A 20,515-nucleotide genomic window follows, 5' to 3' on the forward strand; every position below is an offset into this window, starting at 1 on the left:
TGTGTGCTTGTTCTGGAAGTGACTTTCAACATTACATTTTTTGCTCTTTGCAAATTTCTCGCCACATATCAAGCATACAGGTAAGCCAGCATCGTTGGCAGTGAAAGCAAATGAAGACGTCCACGCAGAGTTAAACTCTCTATTTTCCTCCGTGACTTTTCTTTTTTTGGATTTATCCATTGATAGATAACAGAGGGCGGGGGTCTGAAAATCATGATTAGCCACCTGCAGGGAAAAGCGCTTGACAGGGGTAGAGGATTTAACTGCCTGTGGGAATAATTAACATATAAGATTCTGTTCATTCTTGCTTATAAATTATATTCTCTCTGAACACGTTTCTCTTTTTGGAGAGAGTCATGTGAGATAACTTCTTCGATTAGCGCAATTTCCCTGCTCTTCTTTCTATTTCCTCGTCTCAGCCCCGTGTGTCACGGTGTGTGTAAACCTCGCTGGAATCAGGAAACTTGTCAGAATACCCATATTTGATTGGCTGAGCTGCATCACGTGATGTGATTTGCAATGCATTGGTCGGTGTGTTTCCTGCACCGCCGAACAACTGCCGTAACGGCTGAATAAGTGGCACCGGTTAAAGTTTAAACTCGATGCCCAATATGTATAATTCCGAATTATCTATCGGATTTTAGTTCCTGGGTCCGGATCCGGTGCGCCAGTTGGGGACCTCAGGGAGCCGCAACAGAGAGGCTAAAGAGCCGCAGGTTGCCGACCCCTGATCTAGGGGTTTACACAGTGGAGATGGTGGCAGTGCTGGTTGCACCACGATGGGTGGAAAAAGCGAGACAGGAAAAGGTGTTGATATGCTCCGACTCATCTTCAGTCCTAGCAAGCTTTAGATATTTTCATTCGAACAGCCGTCAAGACATACTGTATGAAGTCCTTCAGTCAGCCACAAGGATAAATAAACAGGGAGGTCCGGTTAAATTCCTGTGGGTTCCAGCACATGTAGGGTGAGTGGGAATGAGAGGGCGGATGAGTTGGCAAAGAGGGCTTTAAAGAAAGGAAACATAGAAATGAAGAACTCAGCTCTTCAAGAAGGCCTACCCTTAGCCTTCCACTTAGCACTTATATAGCATCTATTGTATTCATATTAGTTTGTGGCACTTATTGTATTTGTTTGTTTCTGCACTGTACGTTGGCTCTGGTTTATGCTCTTAGATGCTTGTTTGAAGAAAGGAGATGCACTTATGACTCCTGGTGACTAGTTGTTCTCTCGAAAACCGATGTTGAATACACTTATTGTAAGTCGCTTTGGATAAAAGCGTCTGCTAAATGACTGTAATGTAATGTAATGTAAGATTAGTATCAGTAAGGCAGAGGTCAAATGTATTATCTGGGAAAATATCAAACAAATAAGAGAGATAAGAAATAAGATAGAGAGGAGAAAGGGAGACATTTAATCAAAAGAGTGTCAAAGTTACCAGGGTAGGAAGTTGGAATAGGAGAGAAGAAACGGTGTTGACAAGGTTAAGGTTGGGCCATAGTGCACTAAACAAAACACTGAAAATGAGAGGAAACACCAGACAGGGTTGTGTGAAGAATGTGGAGAAGAGGAGTCATTTGAGCACGTAGTGGTGAGTTGTAGGGAGTATGAGATGCAGAGAGAGATGATGAGGAATAATGTGAGGGAATTAAGGGTGCATGAATGCATACTGAAAGGAGTACTGAGCATGGGTGAGAGAGCACAGGTTAGGGTACTGTTAGCTTTCCTAAAGAACACAGGGTTTTTATAGGGTATGATTGAAATGCAGGGATAAGGTATGGTTAGAGTGCTTATTTGTTTGTTTTGTTTGTTGTTGTTGTTTTTTTATTTCATTATTTGTTTTGTTTGATTTGTTTTATATTGGGGTAAATAGTGTAAGTTTATTGTCTGATCCACACTCCGGAGCAAAGGGTGGCGGTAATGCTCCATCTGGTTGTAATTCGCTATTGACACCGAAGAAGAAGAAGAAGAAGAAGAAGAAGAAGAAGAAGCTGCAGCAGCAGCAGCAGCAGCAGCAGAATCAGTTGTAGCCTCCGCAGCAGTAGCATCACAGAGAGCCGGTCCATAGTTCTCCTAGGATTTCCGCATTATATTATCAAAACGTCGTACGCAATGAGGTAATTATATTTCCATTTTTAACATTAAATTCCGTTTAGTTTTATTCTTTTACAACCAAAGTGTTGACCGTAGTCGTCAGCTAATCCTTACCCATGCTAACTTGAAGCTAGCGGCGTGCATTGTTTGCACGCTGGTACTAATACTAGCTAACGTGTTGAAGAGGTGAGTTAGCCAAGTTATTAGCGTTATTTATTACTATGTGCCATCACCGTGAAGCGTATATATGGTTTCATTCCTTTATTGTGACAGAGGTTAACATAACTTCAGTGACTTCACAGTAGGCTGACGTTAGCTAAAATTGCGTAGCGAAGAAGCTACATGAATGAATGAATGGCATATATTGGATAGGAAAGAAGCAGTCGATGCGTTAGTTTAGCGAGATAACAGCCATTTACGCCATGGGATTACGTAGTGCCCTAATGAGTTTCCACGGAACCATTACTCTTAACGTTAGCTTTGATTTGTAAATGTAAATGAGCAGATCCGAGCTATCTTTGTGTTTTGTGATCGTGTGCAGAGGGGACCGCGGCCGTGGCCGGGGAGGCCGCTTCGGCTCCCGTGGAGGTCTGGTCCAGGGGTAAGTTCGCTGTCATTTACTAACTTCTTACAGGCGTCATAGAATTCAGTTTTAAACATATAGTTAACGCAGCTAACTAAGCACACCTTCAGGATCGTTGTCCCGTTCGCAGCCCTGCATAGACATCGTTTATCTCGTGTGCCATGAATGTGATTGTGAAAACAAATTTCCTTCCTGGAGCAATAAAGACTATCTAACATGATAACATGATAAACTCTGCCATATGCCAAAGACATTTTATTTCCCTCAAGTCATTTAATACAGACTTCACTGCAAATTCCATTCCATAACTTCTGTTAGGCTTTAAGCCTACCTAAACATCATCAAGTATGTTTGACTGCTGAACTATGAATATATAGTCGACTAACACTCCCTGATTCTGTTGCCTAGTTGATCATTTGATTTAATTGGGTCAGTAAAACAGTTTAAAAGTATCACTTTAAACCTTGTGTTTACCAGAGATGTGCTCAGAAATAAGTCATTCATTAATAAAGCATTTAAAAACTACGACCCGACCAAAGAGATCTTACTCGACTAAGACTAACACAGTTGGTAGACCACTCGACTAAAGGGATCAGGCCTAATAATGATAATATTTAGTTTGATATAATTGTCTCTACAAATGTTTGAGCAAAACAAGATTTAATACCACCAGCAGCACTTCAGAGGTAATTTCCACCTGCAGAATGTGTGCAAAGCAACATGTTTTTAATCACTAAAATATCTCTGTGTACACAAGTCTGTGTGTCAGGAAAGACAACATGTGACATATCTGGAACACACCAACAAAGAGTCTATAATGGGTCGGGTTCTATATAGCTGATACAGATGAGATTATATCGCAGATCGCAATAAAAAACATTCACAAAATTGATGGTGATGAATTTCCATTATTGGGACAATCGTAAATATTGTCACGAGTAAGTTGAAAAGCTGTCTAGCTCGCTGTCATGGTAGAGAATGTATTTATGCAGCCTTGTCATTCAAAGTGGCTCCGTCCATCCTTATCATCTACAACTTATAGTTACCCTGTTTAAGATGTTTTTAATAAAAAAGGATGTCTCACGCAAAAAATATTTTGTTTAAAAAATCTAATGTCACGTGATTGTTGTATGTTTTAGTTCCATTTTAAGAGTTTTAAGCATATTTTGATGATTATCAGGATAAAATCGTTAAGCGAAAATATTTTGGCAACATGATCGTTCATAAATAGAATATAAATGTTCATATCATCCCATGTCTTATCTATTTAGTCCATCAAAACCCATATGAAAGAAGGTCACACCAAGCAATGTTTCAAATGAATTCTTAGATGTCTTCAGTCCTGATTTATTTTCAGCCAGACTTTGTCAGAAGTATTATGAACATATTGAAACTTGAGCATTCGGAATGAAACAGAATCGTATTGATATGTTGTGACAGTGATGACGACAACTTTTATCAATATCACCTACCACTACTTTGGTGTGAAATAATACCATCCATTCAACTTCATGTCCCAAATTATTTCCATCAGATATTCTTTTTATGGCCACTGATTGAAGTTATTATAACGAAACTACAAACTGTTGATCTTTTCTACATTCCTGTTTAGGTACCGTCCATTTGTCCCACACATCCCATTTGATTTCTATGTGGTGAGTAAAAAACCCTGGATGGGGGGGGCTCAACATGTGACTGACATATGCTTTAAAGAGCAACCTTCCATCAGGCTAGAAAGCAGTGTTTCACTGCATTCGCTGGTGGAAAGCTTCACCTCTGACTGCAGCCAGCATCACTTTGAGAAGTGTGCTCTGTTGCACCTGTAATCGCATCCAGCAGTGATGTCACAGGGTCCTGGAGTACACCTGTACATCATTACAGGAAGATGGGATGTTTTTCAGAAGGTGTTGAAGGTACAGTGTGTAATCCCTAGCCACATGCTCCAAAGAAATAGGATACAGTATTTTACCCCGACTACTGGGTCCATACAATCTACATCTCTGAGCTGCCCTCCACCAAAGACATTCTTAGTCGACTTAACACTCTTCCGATTTTGTCGACTAATCAGTTAGTTGAATTAATTTCCAGATCTGTAAAACTGAGACAAAGGCTTACACACCACCACAACCTGTTTCCACACGTCTTTACTATTCCGCTATGAAGATCAGTCACTGTTGTGTTTATTCATACAAACATCCAACACCCGAGGTGCAACAACATCAACTGCAAATGTATCACGTGGCTCACACAGGCAGGCTACAGGCTAGGCTACCCTTCCACCTGTGTCTTGGCCTCTCATTGACTGTAGCTGCTTGACAGAGCCAGATATTTAGAATGCTAGAGATCTGGAATGCGCCTGCGAGGCACCAGCAAGACTCTCGGCTCGCGTCTTTGGAGTCACAGATGGCGCTCAAACGTCTGTGCGATTTGCCTCCTCTCTGAACCACTGTCCTGTAGTTCAGAAAACTGTCTGCCAGCGTAAAATCAGGACTGAAGTTGTGTGGTGTGAACTAGGCATTAGGTTACTAATCGACTAAGAGGCGCATCTTCAGATGATCAGACCATGTGTGTGTTGTTGACGAGCCCTCGGGGACACAGACTGGACGCTCCAGTGACTCTACACAATACATGGATGTCTTTCCCCTCACGTGAACACTGTAACCTCTCAACATTCTGATGACGATGTTTATTCATATTTTGAATGTTTTAAACGGAAAATCTGGCCAGATCTTCCACATTGTACCTTTTTAAAGTTATGTCCTTACGTCTGTGATTACTGCAAAGAACTAAAGAACTATGCTGTGTTTTTATCAGGAAAACACTATTTTCAATGTTGCAATGTCAGCAACAAAGTTCTTGTTATTGCTAGTGGTATTATTAAGTACTCATATCGGTACTGTAAGTAAAATCTCGGTCTTGAAAAGGTGATATTGGTGCATCGCTACAGTTTGGTTTTCTGATTATCAGAACGCTAACTAACAAGGTTGTCCATCATTTCACTTTTTTTTTTCAAGATAATACAAATAAAAATACGGTGATTTTTATGTCTTGTCACCGTCAACGGGCAATGTCGGAGGCATAATGTTCTCGGGTTGTCTGTCCGGTCCATTCTCGTCAGCACAATATGTCACTTGGGGGTCATTTCTTCAAATTTGGCAGAAAACCTCCACCTGGACTCTGAGATGAAGTGATTAGATTGTTGGTGGTCTGTCTTATTCTCGTGATATCTCAGGAATGCCGTAAACATCCACCTGGACTCAATGATGAACTGATAGGAAGGTCAAGGTCACTGAGAATTCATATGCTAATTATGCTAATTTCACACACGTCTAATAGGATAAAGTGATGACATTTTGGACAGACATCAAGTTTATAATAGCCGATCACAGATATTTCCTTATCGGTTTAGCTATGATATGAATGGTTTGTTTATTATAGAACATAATACGGTAAAAGCTGCTTGAGGCGGCATACTGTAATCTAGCTGAGTGCACTCTGATTGTAAATATTACAGTAGGAGAGACCAGTGTGAACCCTGCAGCATCCAACACAGGGAGCAAGTCATCAATGACTCACAAAAACAAGCATTACCCAAAGCAACATTTTCATTTTGTAACATAATACTAGAAATGTAACAAACTACTATAACAGGGTGACAGTGTAGAGCAGGTCATCCTTCAATCAGAGGATCGGCGGTTCGCTCCCCAACTCCACTAGTCATCACTAGATTCTCCTGCAGGCTGTTCCAGCAGCGTATCAGTGTTAGAGTCCTGGTGGTCAGGTGGGACCTTGCATGGCAGCCCCTGCCCTCAGTGTGCAAATGTATGAGTTGACATGTCGTGTCAAGTGCTTTGAGTGGTCGGAAGACTATGAAGGCGCTCAATCCTCCTGGGTCAGGTACTGTATTTTGGTAGTTCAGAGGCGTGAGGAGATATTAACAACAAGTGTATTAGATTTGAATCACAGACGCCGCCTTTAAATAGGCCTACGTCTACTCCAATATTGAAATGATGGCTGATAATAGATGGTATCGGGATTTTTACAACCGTCCCACCCAGAGAAGTACAACAGCTGCAAAGCCTTCCAGAACCTATGCCTCTACTTGAAGACTTCAGTGGAGTAAGTTTGAAAAATATTAGTTTATTTTTCGACTAAATTTGTGTGTTTGAGTAAATCAAGCCAGATTATAGAGGAAGATCTTAATTACTAAGCCCAGCCTTCTATTATTAAAGAGTACTATAATACTATGTTGTATTCTCTGTAACTAAACAGCCAATCAACGTCCGGTTTCCTGTGTGCCCAGTGCCGTTTATTGTCATGTGATAGTCGTTTTCAGGCGTGTTAGTATGGACTGAAGCCTAAAGCAGCACACTACAGAGATTCAGGCACAAAGTTCTGTGGCAGCAAACATTTAGTGAAGCCCTGTACTGTCCTCTGCTTTTTTGCTAATTAAATGTAAGGCCAACATTTTAGATATGTATATATTTTCCATCAAACTTGAAATTGTGGATAACCTTGTTAGTTGGAGAACCATACTGATGTTTATTTTTAAAGAAGATATCTGTGTCTTAGGGTGGGATGGGCATTCAATATGGGTCAACTGTGAGGGCCCCTGGAGGGTTAGACCCTCTCACACATGGGGACGGTCAGAAAGGGATTGACTTGTAACAGAAGGTCCCAGTGGGGTCCCAGTACTGAAGGAGGATGTTGTTTATTGCAAGTGTGAGATGGCCTTCCCCAGAGTGAAGCCGGCACCGGATGAGACTGCTTTCAGCGAGTGTCTGCTGAAAAGAAACCAGGACCTGAGCCCCACACCTGCAGAACAGGTGAGTCCACCAACCTGCCGCACCTGCTTCTGTTCGTGCAGTGTGTTGCTTACGTTCACTGACGGACTGCGTATCGCTCTCTTCCTGCCTTTAGTCCTCCATCTTGTCTCTGGTTACAAAGATCAACAATGTCATCGACAACCTGATTGTTGCACCGGGCAACTTTGAAGTGGTGAGTGTTTCTCCTTCACTGCACCATGTGAGAATGAGTCTGTGATGAGCACAGTGCTGGAGGTCAGATCACTGCACCGTGTCGCTCATACAGAAGCTTTCAATGAACATATCCGCTCAGAGCTCAACAATGTGAACTAAATTCCAAACTATACAGCATTATATGACTAAACATTGAATGTGACGTTAAGTATATCAAGATAACGTAGTTCAGTGCAAGTATGTTCAGATGTGACTGTTGATCTTCTGTTTGGATAAATCTGACGTTTTCAAAGTGAGTAAATAGATGTGGAGCCCACAAATACTATGAACGCAGCACTAATGCGAGCACACATTGCATGTTAATGATGTTGTGCTTGTCACAGCAAATTGAAGAGGTGCGTCAGGTGGGCTCTTACAAGAAGGGCACCATGACGACGGGACACAATGTGGCTGACCTGGTTGTTATCCTCAAGATCCTCCCGACATGTGAGTGACTAGTAGACTTCATGACCCAAAGACGGTTTAACAGAAGTCTGCTGCTACTGTACTGATTGGTTTATAACGTTTGATGATATCATGTGGAGGGTTAGCAGACAGTGAGGGGACTGTTCATAGAATCTGTGTTCAGAGCCTCGGATTCACGCTCCATAAGACCAGCTGCATCATTTTGAGACCTGGATTGTAAAGTCTAGTGTGGTGTTTTTCTGCTAGGACCATGTCCCCATTGACTAACGTGTAGTGGCATGCCGATCCCTTACGAGGACTGGGTACAGTTTAAGCTTTGTCAGTACTAGTGCTGATACAATACCTGACTTTAAGTACTGGTACCAAAATGCCTTATTTTGAGAAATGCAGTATGAACATGTTTTTCTACGGAGCTTTTTGTCCATTTAACAAAAGAAGTGAAAGATCATAAATGATAAAAGCAGCAAAGTAACTGTGCTGAAGAGTTAACTCTTATTCTCTGATTAAACAATGAATCTGACCAGACATTTGATTCCAGCTTTGGGGATTTGACAGTTTTAGTTTAGATTTGTAGGACAAAGCGTGAGTTGGTCACTGGATGCCGACAGCCTTTGGATCAGCCATCCTGATGACAGCGGGGCTTCAGTCAGAGCCACTTGTGATGAAGACTTTTTCTTTTACAGTGGAGGCAGTTGCTGCTCTCGGCAACAAAGTAGTGGAGACCCTTCGCACACAGGACCCTACTGAAGGTAAGTCACCAATGGACTGTTTGGATAAACAGATGTGCGCTTTAAAGTTTCTAAATTGAGTGCATCTAGTGCCGACGTGAGCCGAAGGCTAGCAGCTAACAGTGCTAACAAGGGCAACTGAGCTAACAGTGTTAACCTGAGGGAGAACCGGAGGGTGGGCTCCACACTTGTTGTTGTTCAATGCGGGACTCTGACAGTGTACTTAACTGTGAGGCTGAGTTTAGTTGCAGGCTGTTCTGTGAAACTAACCCAAGCCAGCTCATGTGCTGTGTGTATCTGCTGCTTTCAGTGCTGTCCATGCTGACCAATGAGACGGGCTTTGAGATCAGTTCAGCTGATGCCACCGTCAAGATCCTCATCACCACCGTCCCTCCCAACCTGCGCAAGCTGGACCCTGAGCTGCACTGTAAGAGCCTACACACACACACAGCATTTAACCCCCCGTTAACACACCCACCATGAGCTGCAATGCTTTCACATCTCTGGTCTAGTTGGGGCCCTCATTTACCGTCTTCTCTCTGCACTCTGTGAAAAGGTACAGAGATGCCTTTTAAAAGATGATATTTCAAAAGAAAGAAGTTTTTGTTTGTTCTTTGTATTGGACCTTTCATTTTGGATCATTGTGTGCTATTTAAATGGGAAACAAAGTCTGCTTTCTCGCAGTGATGGTTGACCCCATCAGCTGCAGGTTTCTTTCCATGTCAGTGTGTCACTATGGTACAAGTACTGAAGGTACTGTTGCCCTCTGTGGTTTACTGCATTCAGTCAATGCCTTTCTGCCCTACAAGTAGCTTCTGAACAGAAACCACATCATCAGATCTCATTGTGTTCTATAACAGGTCATTTTACAATAACTTATGAACATAGTTCAAGGATTACTCATCCTCAGTCTCTCTACAAAACCTTTAACATTTTTGTGTGATTTAATCCTCACCAAATTTCATACATGGTTTGGGCCCAAAGTTTTTCCTCTTTCTTTTAATTCTGATTCCATGTTGCCACAATATATAATAGAATTTGTGAGGATAGGGCCTACTCCGTCTGTCACTCACTCTCACACACACAGTTTGAGGTATCATAACCCAATTGATGCTCACTATGAGCTATCAGGTGCCTGGTTCAACTCCGGATGGTGATCCTCGGGTTAATTCTTTTTGTTTTTTCCTTCAGTGGACATCAAGGTGCTGCAGAGTGCTCTTGCTGCCATCCGCCATGCCCGCTGGTTTGAGGAGAACGCCTCTCAGTCAACGTGAGGAAGTCTCCTTCAGCTCCCGTCAGGCCTGCTGTTCTCTATTATGCGTAGGCATGACCACACAATACACTCGCATGCATTTATTGGATTATTCCATGTTTATAATCTTCAGGGTCAAAGTGCTGATTCGCCTGCTGAAGGACCTGAGGCTGCGCTTCCCTGGTTTTGAACCCCTCACTCCCTGGATCCTGGACCTGCTGGTAAGACTACAAGTCTGCTGCTTAACACCCGGGTCCAGACGTTTGACCCGACAACACTGCCAGATTTTAAAACAAAGAACAAAAGCATGTAATTGCATGTCCAGCTCAAGCCTTGAATGCTGTTCTGGGTCTGTGTTGTCCCAGAGATGAGGTCATGTGTCCATTGTGTTCCAGGGCCACTCTGCGGTGATGAACAACCCGTCCAGGCAGCCCCTGTCCCTGAACGTGGCCTATAGGTTGGTTTCTTCTCACTTCAGCGTTCACCTGGACACAGTCACTTTAGATAGCGCATTGTTTTCACATTTGTGTTGGACTCGTGTGTTTTGAAGGCGCTGCCTGCAGATGCTAGCTGCTGGTCTCTTTCTGCCCGGCTCTGTGGGCATCACTGACCCGTGTGAGAGTGGAAACTTCAGAGTGCACACAGTCATGACTCTGGAACAACAGGTAGGTCATCAACTCCTTAAGATGTTGGAGAGCTTCGTCTATTTTAATAATCAAAGTGTTGCATGAACAGTGTGTGTGTGTGTGTGTGTGTGTGTAGGACATGGTGTGCTTCACAGCTCAGACTCTGGTGAGGGTGCTCTCTCACGGAGGTTACAGGAAGGTCCTTGGCCTCGAGGGAGACGCCAGCTGTAAGATCATTTCCTTCTCTTCCTGTTTACAAACTCATCACCACCATGTCACGTTAAAGTGCTTGTATTTCCAAAACCTTTTTTTACCACACACCATAACACTAACCCAGACTCCACAAACTTAGTTCTACAAGTAGAGAGAATACAACATGGCAGCACAGGATAAAAGCACAGAAGAAAGTAACGGTAGAAACAACACAAAAGTTCTGTTTGGATGCATTTTCCATCCAAAGCCATCAGCTGTCAGTGAGTGGCATTGATCAGTCCCCTGGTTAGCCACACGGTACCAGGGGCCCATACACAACACATGCATACCCCTTTGCCATTTTTAAAATGCTGGCACCTTACGCAGACTTCAGACCAACATGTTGGTTTAATTTTACTTCATACTGGTGTGAAATGATTCCTTTCAAGCAATCTATTCATCTATTGCTAATATGAGACTTCAGCAGTCTGAGTTAGCAATTCAAGTGGGGAAATAAAAATGAATATGGCCTTTTTTTCTGTGTATTTCTGTTTCTACATCCGTTTGCATGTTCTCTAAACGGGTCTGTGATTCTACAAATTGTGCCTGCATTCACAGTAAAATAATAAATGTGTCTCTGTTGCAGACTTGGCAACTGAGATGTCCACATGGGACGGTGTGATTGTCACACCGTCAGAGAAGGCCTATGAGAAACCTCCAGAGAGAAAGGAGGAGGAAGACGAAGCTCTGGAGGAGGGAGGAGATGCAGAGGATGAGAGTATGGAGACCCAGGAATGATGGCTTCAGGTGAGCATCTCTACATTCTACCACCAACATCACACCGCTTTAGCAATCCACATATTTTCAGCCATGCAAACTCATCACCTTTGGGCTTAATTCAAGCAGAGCCGATGAGTTTTTCAAATAGCTTTTGGATAATATACACTGGTCGATTGGCCTGTGACCTTCCGATCTGTCTCAAACAGGGTAGGAAATTTACATATTTTTTTAGGGGGCAATTTTTGCCCCCACTGACAAAAAAAAATTTGGGGCACTTTTTGAAACTTGTGAAATAACATTCAACCTTTGTTCAAAATAATAAATATACTTATTTAGGCTTACAATATACGAGCAATTGTCATCAAATGGCAATAATAAGACTATTAGGCAGTAGTCTACAGATTCAAAGTGTTTTCTTAGATTTTGTAAACAAAAAACAAACATAACTCAGACAATCATATTCAATTTTACTCTTATTTCTTTGTGGTTATTTATTGTTATTAAATGTTTTAAACAACTATTAACAATTATTAAGTCAACGATGCCTTGATTACATATACATCAGTCATTGTATGGAATTATTGAGAAAGATATTTTTGTAGCACCTTAAATATTGTGATATTGTCCTGAACTTATGCATTAGTCATTGTATGGAATTTTTGAGAAAAACATTTTTATAGCACCTTAAAAATTTAAAAAATGTGCCATTTGAAGGTCGAGCCCACCTTATCAAGATTTTTACTGACTAATGTCCCTCAGCATTCCAAATAACACCCCTGACGGCTTTCAATGGACTATTCCGGACCCAACGACGTGTCATATACCTAAATCGGCCAATCACAGGCCTTACAAATCCCACATACACACTGAGTCAGAGCAGGTTTTTTTCATGAATGACACATATGACATCTGGAAATAACTGAACATGGCTGAAAATTATTGCAAACTGCTTTATTATGATGTATTGAACACTCTTAGTGATAAAGCAAGTGAATATATAGTTAATATGTAGTTATATAGTATATAAAATGAGTATACAGCAATGCAACAGCTGGTTCCGAAAATCATAATTTTGATTTTTATGACCATTTATGCTGGCCTTTCTTCACTCAATCGAAGTAAAATATGTTGTGGGGACATGTAACACGTGTTGTTCTATGACTGGTGTGGTTTTAGGCCAAGCCAGGCATTATTTAAAAAAATAAATAAAAATGTTCAATAAAAGTGCTTTTTTTCAGGCGAACCTGGAACTTTTTAAATTTCAGCTGTGCCATAAGTGTATTAGTTATTAACCAGTAACATATACACAATATTTACACAATTCAACACATCTCACAAGTGTTACCTGTATCCTAGCCTCAAAATTATTAAAATAGACCTTGTAGTTAGAGCTGAGGACTCTCTTGAGTATGGGTATGCAATTTTCGAGCAGAGGGCTAAAAATAGGGCTAGGGCTATAGAGGTTAAATTATTATTAGAGGAAATTATGGGGGCATATTTTGCCCCTCTCCTAGTGATATCGGGGGCAAAATTATATTTCTTAGGGGCAGTTTTGCCCTTTGCCCTCGTGTATTTCCGACGCTGGTCTCAAATCTCATACATTATGCCGATCAAATTCAAATGAACGTAGGCCTATCAGACCTGAGCAGTGCAGGTTTTGAGATCAACCACAATACAGCGGTTCATGTAAATATACCATAGCCGCTTCACTAACCCACTTGCTCTGCTCTTTCCACAGTCGGTAAGCTTACTACCAACAAGCCAAGTTGAAGAAATCCTCCCAGCTGGTGTGTACCTGAACACAAACACCAGCAGGGAACACGTTCCACCGAAGGTCCCTGGTCCCGACTGGCCTCATTTATCGGCAGTTTTTATTGTTTTTACTTTCCCTTTATTTGGTTTTTACTTCCTCGTTGCAATAGTAACATCCTGAATTAAATGTTGTTTTTGTTTTTTATTTAGCTCGAGTCTTGTTCTTTGAGCCGAAATGAAAGTAAATCAAACTGTCCCGCCGCACAAATGCTGTCAGCAGCAATAATCCACAAAATGAAAGGATTGCAGCACACACACCTGTAGATGAGTGTAAATGTTGACCGCTACCGTCCGACATAATCGGGTCAAGGTCCCCAGATGACGACATACGGACATGTTTACTGATGAACAGTGACATGGCTGACAGGAATGTTTTACTTGTTAAACTGTTGTTGGGTCCAGTCTGCATGGTAACTTAATACAGGCCGTGATGGATGAACTATAAATCCCAACTGTTACAGCATTGATAAGTGAGCAAAACATTTTACAACTTAGAATCTGAAATAGAACCTCACCTACAGACTAAACAGGTGTCCTCTCTCTTCACACCAGCACTCCCTACCTTGATGTAAGTATTGTCTCCTTAAACGTGCTCCCAGCTCACTGTAATCTCAAACAGGATGTCCACTCTGGCTCATAGTCCTGCTTGCACTTCAATGAGCTGTGGAGAGAGTGCTTTGCTGCCACTGAGTGGCCAAATGCTCGCTTGCTGCTCTGACTGGGTGAGCTGTGACGTCAGGAGGAAAACAAATGGATGCTTATTATTATTATTATTATTATTATGACGGGCCAGACGCAAATGAGTTTTTTCTATGATGGCCAAGGCATCACCCGCCTTAACCTTATTGGTTTGTACTCCTTTGGGCTACACAATTAAAAACATTTTATTGCAAATATTTTGACTGATATTGCAATTTGGTGTCATATTCATTGAAAAACGACGACTGGTGTTTTGTGGGGTCTGTAGAATATGACAACAGGAAGGCATCTCTACAGCACGACGATGTCTAATTGTAAATGGTATTTTGAAACAAATATTGAGCCTCATGCGGTTTAAAAAAAGCAGTGGGCCATATTGTGATTTTGATCAAATGTGATTGTGCAGCCTTGTTGGGTTTGGTTCGTCTAGGCATGAGGAGGGTAAGAATATCAGGGTTAGCCAATCAAAGGCAGAGTAAGGCGGGTCATGCATTTGCCATCCGACGAAAAACTAATTTGAGTACCAGACACGATGACGGTGCATTCTGCCAGCAGCAGCCGGACATCCAGGGCCCACTCCATGAAGAGAGCTACGTGTGGCTCAAAGAACACATCAGGCAGGAGAGCTGCCATCAAAGCCCATCAAGGTCACTAACTCAGACTGACTCGTTAGGCTCAAGTAGTCGAGATAATGCCGTCTAAGCACTGTGATCGGCTTATAGAAACCCTATATGTATATATTGACATATATACAGTATTTACATATATAAATATGTATGTAAATATATAATATATATATGTATATAAATATGCATATATGCAAATATAAATATGCATTATATTTTTTGCAATTGTAGTTATTATTCTATTGGGCAATAAAGATAGACTTATGTAGCACACCACCGCTGATGAAATTATGATTGGTTGTTGAAATCAATCATTTTGGAAGCATTCAGCCTGATTGCTGTAAAGGTAGCGCTGCATGATGGATGCACTGGCAATGTTGGCACTGGATTACAGGAATGGAACAATTAGGAGGGAATGAGTATTCGGGGACCACATCACAAACAAGCACCTTGCTTTTCTTTCCTCTTGCTAGATGTGATTCACCGTAAAGAATCATTGAGCACATGCATCAACACCACCAGGTGCTTTGCATTGATTATGATTGAATGTGGCTGCATAGAGGTCGGGGTAAGAGGTCGATCCAGCTGTGCACATTTACGAGATGATTAGGGATTTATAAAAGGAAATTGCGCACTGGCAAGTTTTATAAATTAGAATATTTTTGGCGTACGTACATTATCCTATCCTCTACGTACACAAACATTTAGTGTGGAGCCCACGCACTGTTCTATAAATGAGAGCTTCCACCCTTTACAGAGCAGTGCAGCAATGCTTTCCTCTAGTGTGGACTTCATCATGTTACTGCATCTCTATCTCACAGGACGGTAGGTGATAGCCAGGAACTGTTTTTAATGTGTGATGAACCACACATGATAACCTTCAATCCTGATGTATTTTGGTTTAGTTCCTTTCAGCACATATCTGGTTACCTAAATGAACCAACGCCAACTCAGTGCACGGTAGACTACATGAAGAGCACAAAGCTGGACCAGAAACCCGTCGAGTGAGTCGTCGCTGCGGGGAACGAGTGGAGCAGCTGCACAAAGCCATTTGAGCTCTATGGGGTTCAGATAGAGCCCCACATCACCACGGTACTCTGTGTATGGTGGCATGTTACAGACTTCACTGGAAGGAAACCGTATGTCAGGGTTTATCAAGTTTTATTAATTAGTTTTATTTTACACCCGCCTGATGTGCTTTGTTCCCACCTTGTATGCCTCTGAGAAGACATCGGATGAGTTGTTATTTTCAAAATCCTTCCTGTAAATACTTGTGTGAGATCTCAGGGGAGAGGACGATGCAGGACTGTGATGTGTAGAATTCTATCATGGATGAGGGCTGGCTTTATGCATGCACTGCTGGGTCACAACTTTTCTTCCATCTGAAGCCGTAACTTTGATCAGTTCAAACATGCAGATCAGTAATCAGCTGCGAGCTGATAATTAGTGTAAGCAGTATGTGATGCAGAGTGGAAAAAGCTGTTTGAGGATTTTAATGCCCTGCCACTATTCCAAGTCGTGTTCACAGTGCACTAGCAGCTGCTGTCTTTACAGCATAATCTGTGTGCTAGATTCTCAACTCTGTCCGCCTTGTGGTTCTATCCCCACTTTGGATCTGGGTTCATGGCTTGAGTTTGAGCCAGGGGTGGACCATGGTGAGGATGGAGAGGACAGAGGAGGCCAGGCCACAGGCCCCGACAAAGCCGGGCCCTGTGGGGTAAATCCCTAGCCGGTCTAAGGGGATGAAGATATCACAACTGTTCTTCACCAGGTCCAACAGCAGCGGCGGGTTGCTGTACAGCACCGTCACCAGCAGGTGGAGCTGTCTGCGAATCCATGCTGAAGTGGCAGGTGTGGAGGGGGAGGACAAGTGGTCCGCTGACAGGGTGGTGCTGGGGTTGGGTGAGTGTGGGGCTTTGGAGGCTCTGTAAGGCCCTTCACACTCGATAAGTAGGCGGAGCTCGTACACATCTCGAGTCAGGTTGAGGATCAGAGCAAAGAGGTAGTACCTGCAGATGCAACAACACACCTTTACATACAGTCGTTTAGAAATGAGAAAGACACGACGGTGTTTTAAACTCTGATTTGATTTCTTTAAATGCTTTAAAATCCATTTTATTGATTAAATCCATTTCAATCAAACATTTAAGAGTCTGCTATTTTAAATAACAAAATCACATGGTCTCTTAATCCCAGATCAGCTCAGATCACTTTATTAAATTCTGTATTTTCAGCAAATATGATCTCATAAAGATATTGTGTAATTCCATTTAAAAAGTGTTGAATGCACTAAAACACAAAGATGGTTACTGATTATTTATATGTATTTGAAAAATTGTTATAGATACATTTGTCATTAAAGCATACACAAAAAAGAAGGCGACTCACCTGAAAGATCTCTGACTCCATTTATGTTGGTCCAGTTTGGAGATGAGGCCTGTTTTTCCAGCCCACAGGACGTTGTCACAGACAAAATACATGGCTCTGTTGAGGTGGCTGATGGTCAGGCAGAGCCTCAGCATGCTGTCAGAAAGGTGTATCGCCCTCTTGGCAGCCTCCAGCGCCTCAACAGAGTTCCCCAGACGCAGCACTGTGGGACACATATGCACATTACCCACAATCCTTCAGCTTTGGTTCCGGGAAAACAACTCGACTGGCTACTTCACTCACACTTTCTTGTCATGCTCATGTGTGCTTCCAGCTGACTGACAGTCTTGTGAAGTTCAGCCGTGGCTCCGCCCTTCTGTAGAGTGTAGCCCAGCAGAGTGCAGGCATACTGGGCAGCCCTGTGAGTCACCATACAGATAAAGATTAATAAGCCATGCCAGTACATCTGCTGGTATCAGCTTGCTACCAATATTTTATGTATTGGTGTTGGTACAGAAATAGCAAACTAAGTTTGGTTTAATTTAGAAACAGTGTACATACAGTGTAGATACAGAGGTAGTTATTTGGTTCTGTATCCTTTGAAAGATGCCTGTGTCTTTGTCTGGTGTCAGACTAATATGGTTGTATGTGTGTCAGTAAATGACAGATATCAAGCAGCAGAGTGCCCTCAGGACCAGGCTAGTGGAGGCTAGCTTTCTATGCTAATTTCCCTCTCAAGGATTTAGTTGAGCCAAAGTTGAAGTAAAGGGGACAAGAGCTTTCCCCACACCGCACTCAATCATAGAGCCACTGGCGACAGAAATAAACTTTCAAATTAAATATATAAACCAAGTCAGAACAACTCAATTTCATTCTTTAATATCTGCATTGTAGCAATGACAACAAACTAGCCACTGTCTGATCATTATGCTAGCAGCGATGTAGTGTTAGCTAACAAGCGAACTACAACGACTACTTAAAGTTCACATTAACGTTTGTAGCTTACTTAAAGTGCGATTCAAAAGTTATCGTTAAAGTTGTAACATTACCTGATGACTCTCTCCTTGGCTTGGCTCTGGGCGTTAAACCTCACCCATGAGTCCATGCTGGCTGGTTGTTCTCGGCCTGTCAACCTGCTAACGTTACCTGCTGATGTCAGAAACTCTTGAGCTAACTACTAGTTAGCAGCTAGCTAGATTATCTTAGTACTGTCAAAAGCAATATTTTGAGGAGAGCTTTTATCACAGAAGAGCTTAACTCTCTATTTACAGTCTCGCTTTCCTTGGACACAGATATAACAATATAATGTGTGTGACTGATGTATAAAGTGAACCCTGTTTATTTCTATGAAAGTTGCTCAATGGCGAGTGGCGCATGAAACAAAATAAATTCCACTTCCGAGTATAGAACTACGGAAGCCCTTCTTCTTCTTCTTCTTTCAGTTTATTGGCGGACTACAAACCAACGTTTAAGGTGCATGCCACCACCTACTGTACCGGAGTGTGTAACATGACTGTCATTGAAACACAATAATAATAATGTTATTATTTATTCTAAAAATAAAAAAGATTAAAAAAATAACGTCATATAGAAGTTATATTCTGGATATTAAACCCGTTCCATTCATAAATGTAAATAAAGCCCTTTTAAGCTGAACTTGTTTGTCCCCTGTCTCTAACAGTCCTTTGATGCTCCACTCTCTTCCTGTATCCACCATTGTTAACACCCTGGCCAAATCCCAACGTCCCCCCTAAATCCTCAAACCCTGAACCCTCAAGGACTTACTGACTTCACCTGGTTAGTGGGTGAGTGTGAGAGACTGTGAGGGCTTGAAATGGTGCAACATATCACGTTACCATGAAAACGACAAAAAATAAGATGTATAATTGTGTGTATATATTTTATACTTTGTACTCCCTGATGTGAATGTCTTCAGGCTCTTTCCTCACACGATGAGAGGTAACTTCATATAATCTATTTACTCGTTTTTGTCAAAACAGCTTCAATGACAAAATCAAATGTTTGATGAATAAATAAATAAATATCCTCTGATTTCATGTTTATTTTTTGTTCCATCTTTAACCCTTAATGTTTCTGAGTAAATGTAATATTCCAGGCTGAACACACGTGATCCGTCCTCTTTGTTTACCTTTTCTTTACGTCTCCATGCGTCCACTGGTTATCCCGTGTTTAACGTCACATTGCAATGATTTGTGGGTAATTCCCTTAGGCTAAATTAGCATCCTATGCTGACTTACGGAAAGGGTTCATAAAGGGCTCAAATGTCTGCCAGAGACTCAAACACTCGATGATCTGACAGTGGGACAGAACTAAACCCTCACGGACTTCGCGGGAGCGCGCCTCAAAGTCCGTGAGTCCGTAAGGGGGGAGATTGGGATTTGGCCCCTATTTTGAAATCCTGATTTAGTCACACAGAGTCACTTGCATATCCTTCCGCTAAAGAGAAAACGAGTTTTTGTTTCTTGTGATTACGTGTTAATTATTGTTTTTTTCCCTAGATAACGATGTGCTCGGCCTGACAGAACTTTTTGGGCACACCTTGCGTAAAGCTAGAGAGCAAGTGCAGAAGAGATTTTACCGCACATGTTGTTCCCCAATAGTATGACACGTGACAACCCCTCTTTTAACTCTCCATGATTCCCTAAGGCCCATACAGGCGGCAACCTCTGATTCTGAAGAGTGAAGCCAACGCGGATTGTCCTGCATTTGCATTCATTTAAATGTCCATCAGGGTTGCAAAACAAGTCAGGTTGTATGAGAAAATGACTCTACTTCTCTCTTGATTTATTACCTCAGTAAACATTGTAAACATGAGTTTATGGTCTCAATCTCTAGTTTCAAGTCTTCTTCAATACAGCATGATGTTCATTTAGTACATTATGGTCCATTTAGAGTCAAACAGACCATAAAGCAGGGGATGCTTTAGGGCAGGGCTACACAGTGATTGACAGGTCGCTACCAGAGCCTTAAACTGTGTCTCTACGTCACTCCTCCACAGTTCAAATATGGTCACTTATGTTCACTGGTGGTAAAAAGTCAACATGGCATTTTTTTGTTTCCCTTCCCCGTTTTTTTTTTCCTTTCTTCTCTCACTGGTCTCATTAGGGAATGTGGGAGCATTCTATTTGTGGGGTATAATATGTATCTATCTGTGCATGTACATATCTGTCACCCTCTACTGTTATTTTCATTTTTTGTTTCTGCTGAGAAACAGTCAGTAACGCCCAACAACAAAACATGCCATTGATATCTTTATTTGAAATATCTCCAAGTGCCTATGTGTACCTTCTGAT

General features: G+C 41.9%; 2 protein-coding genes across 2 annotated transcripts; one reads left to right on the forward strand and one right to left on the reverse strand.

Moving 5' to 3' along the window:
• Window positions 1-1,955: 1,955 nt before the first annotated feature.
• ilf2 (interleukin enhancer binding factor 2) lies at window positions 1,956-13,658 on the forward strand. Its single transcript, XM_076106058.1, has 15 exons — window positions 1,956-2,115; window positions 2,634-2,693; window positions 4,288-4,330; window positions 7,397-7,501; window positions 7,596-7,673; window positions 8,038-8,140; window positions 8,803-8,868; window positions 9,158-9,274; window positions 10,039-10,117; window positions 10,233-10,320; window positions 10,495-10,556; window positions 10,650-10,764; window positions 10,862-10,952; window positions 11,564-11,724; window positions 13,436-13,658. Exons 1-14 carry the CDS (start codon window positions 2,111-2,113, stop codon window positions 11,713-11,715), a joined length of 1,164 nt encoding a protein of 387 aa, XP_075962173.1. The 5' UTR covers window positions 1,956-2,110; the 3' UTR covers window positions 11,716-11,724; window positions 13,436-13,658.
• On the reverse strand, window positions 12,628-18,593 carry pex11b (peroxisomal biogenesis factor 11 beta). Its single transcript, XM_076106059.1, has 4 exons — window positions 18,251-18,593; window positions 17,505-17,620; window positions 17,223-17,424; window positions 12,628-16,843 (listed from the first exon to the last, which is right to left on the reverse strand). The coding sequence occupies exons 1-4, from the start codon at window positions 18,304-18,306 to the stop codon at window positions 16,456-16,458; spliced, it is 762 nt and encodes a 253-aa protein (XP_075962174.1). The 5' UTR covers window positions 18,307-18,593; the 3' UTR covers window positions 12,628-16,455.
• Window positions 18,594-20,515: the final 1,922 nt, after the last annotated feature.

This window comes from Anarhichas minor, unplaced genomic scaffold, assembly GCF_050575085.1.
Source record: "Anarhichas minor isolate MPS153535 unplaced genomic scaffold, ASM5057508v1 ptg000033l, whole genome shotgun sequence".
Lineage (NCBI taxonomy): Eukaryota > Metazoa > Chordata > Actinopteri > Perciformes > Anarhichadidae > Anarhichas > Anarhichas minor.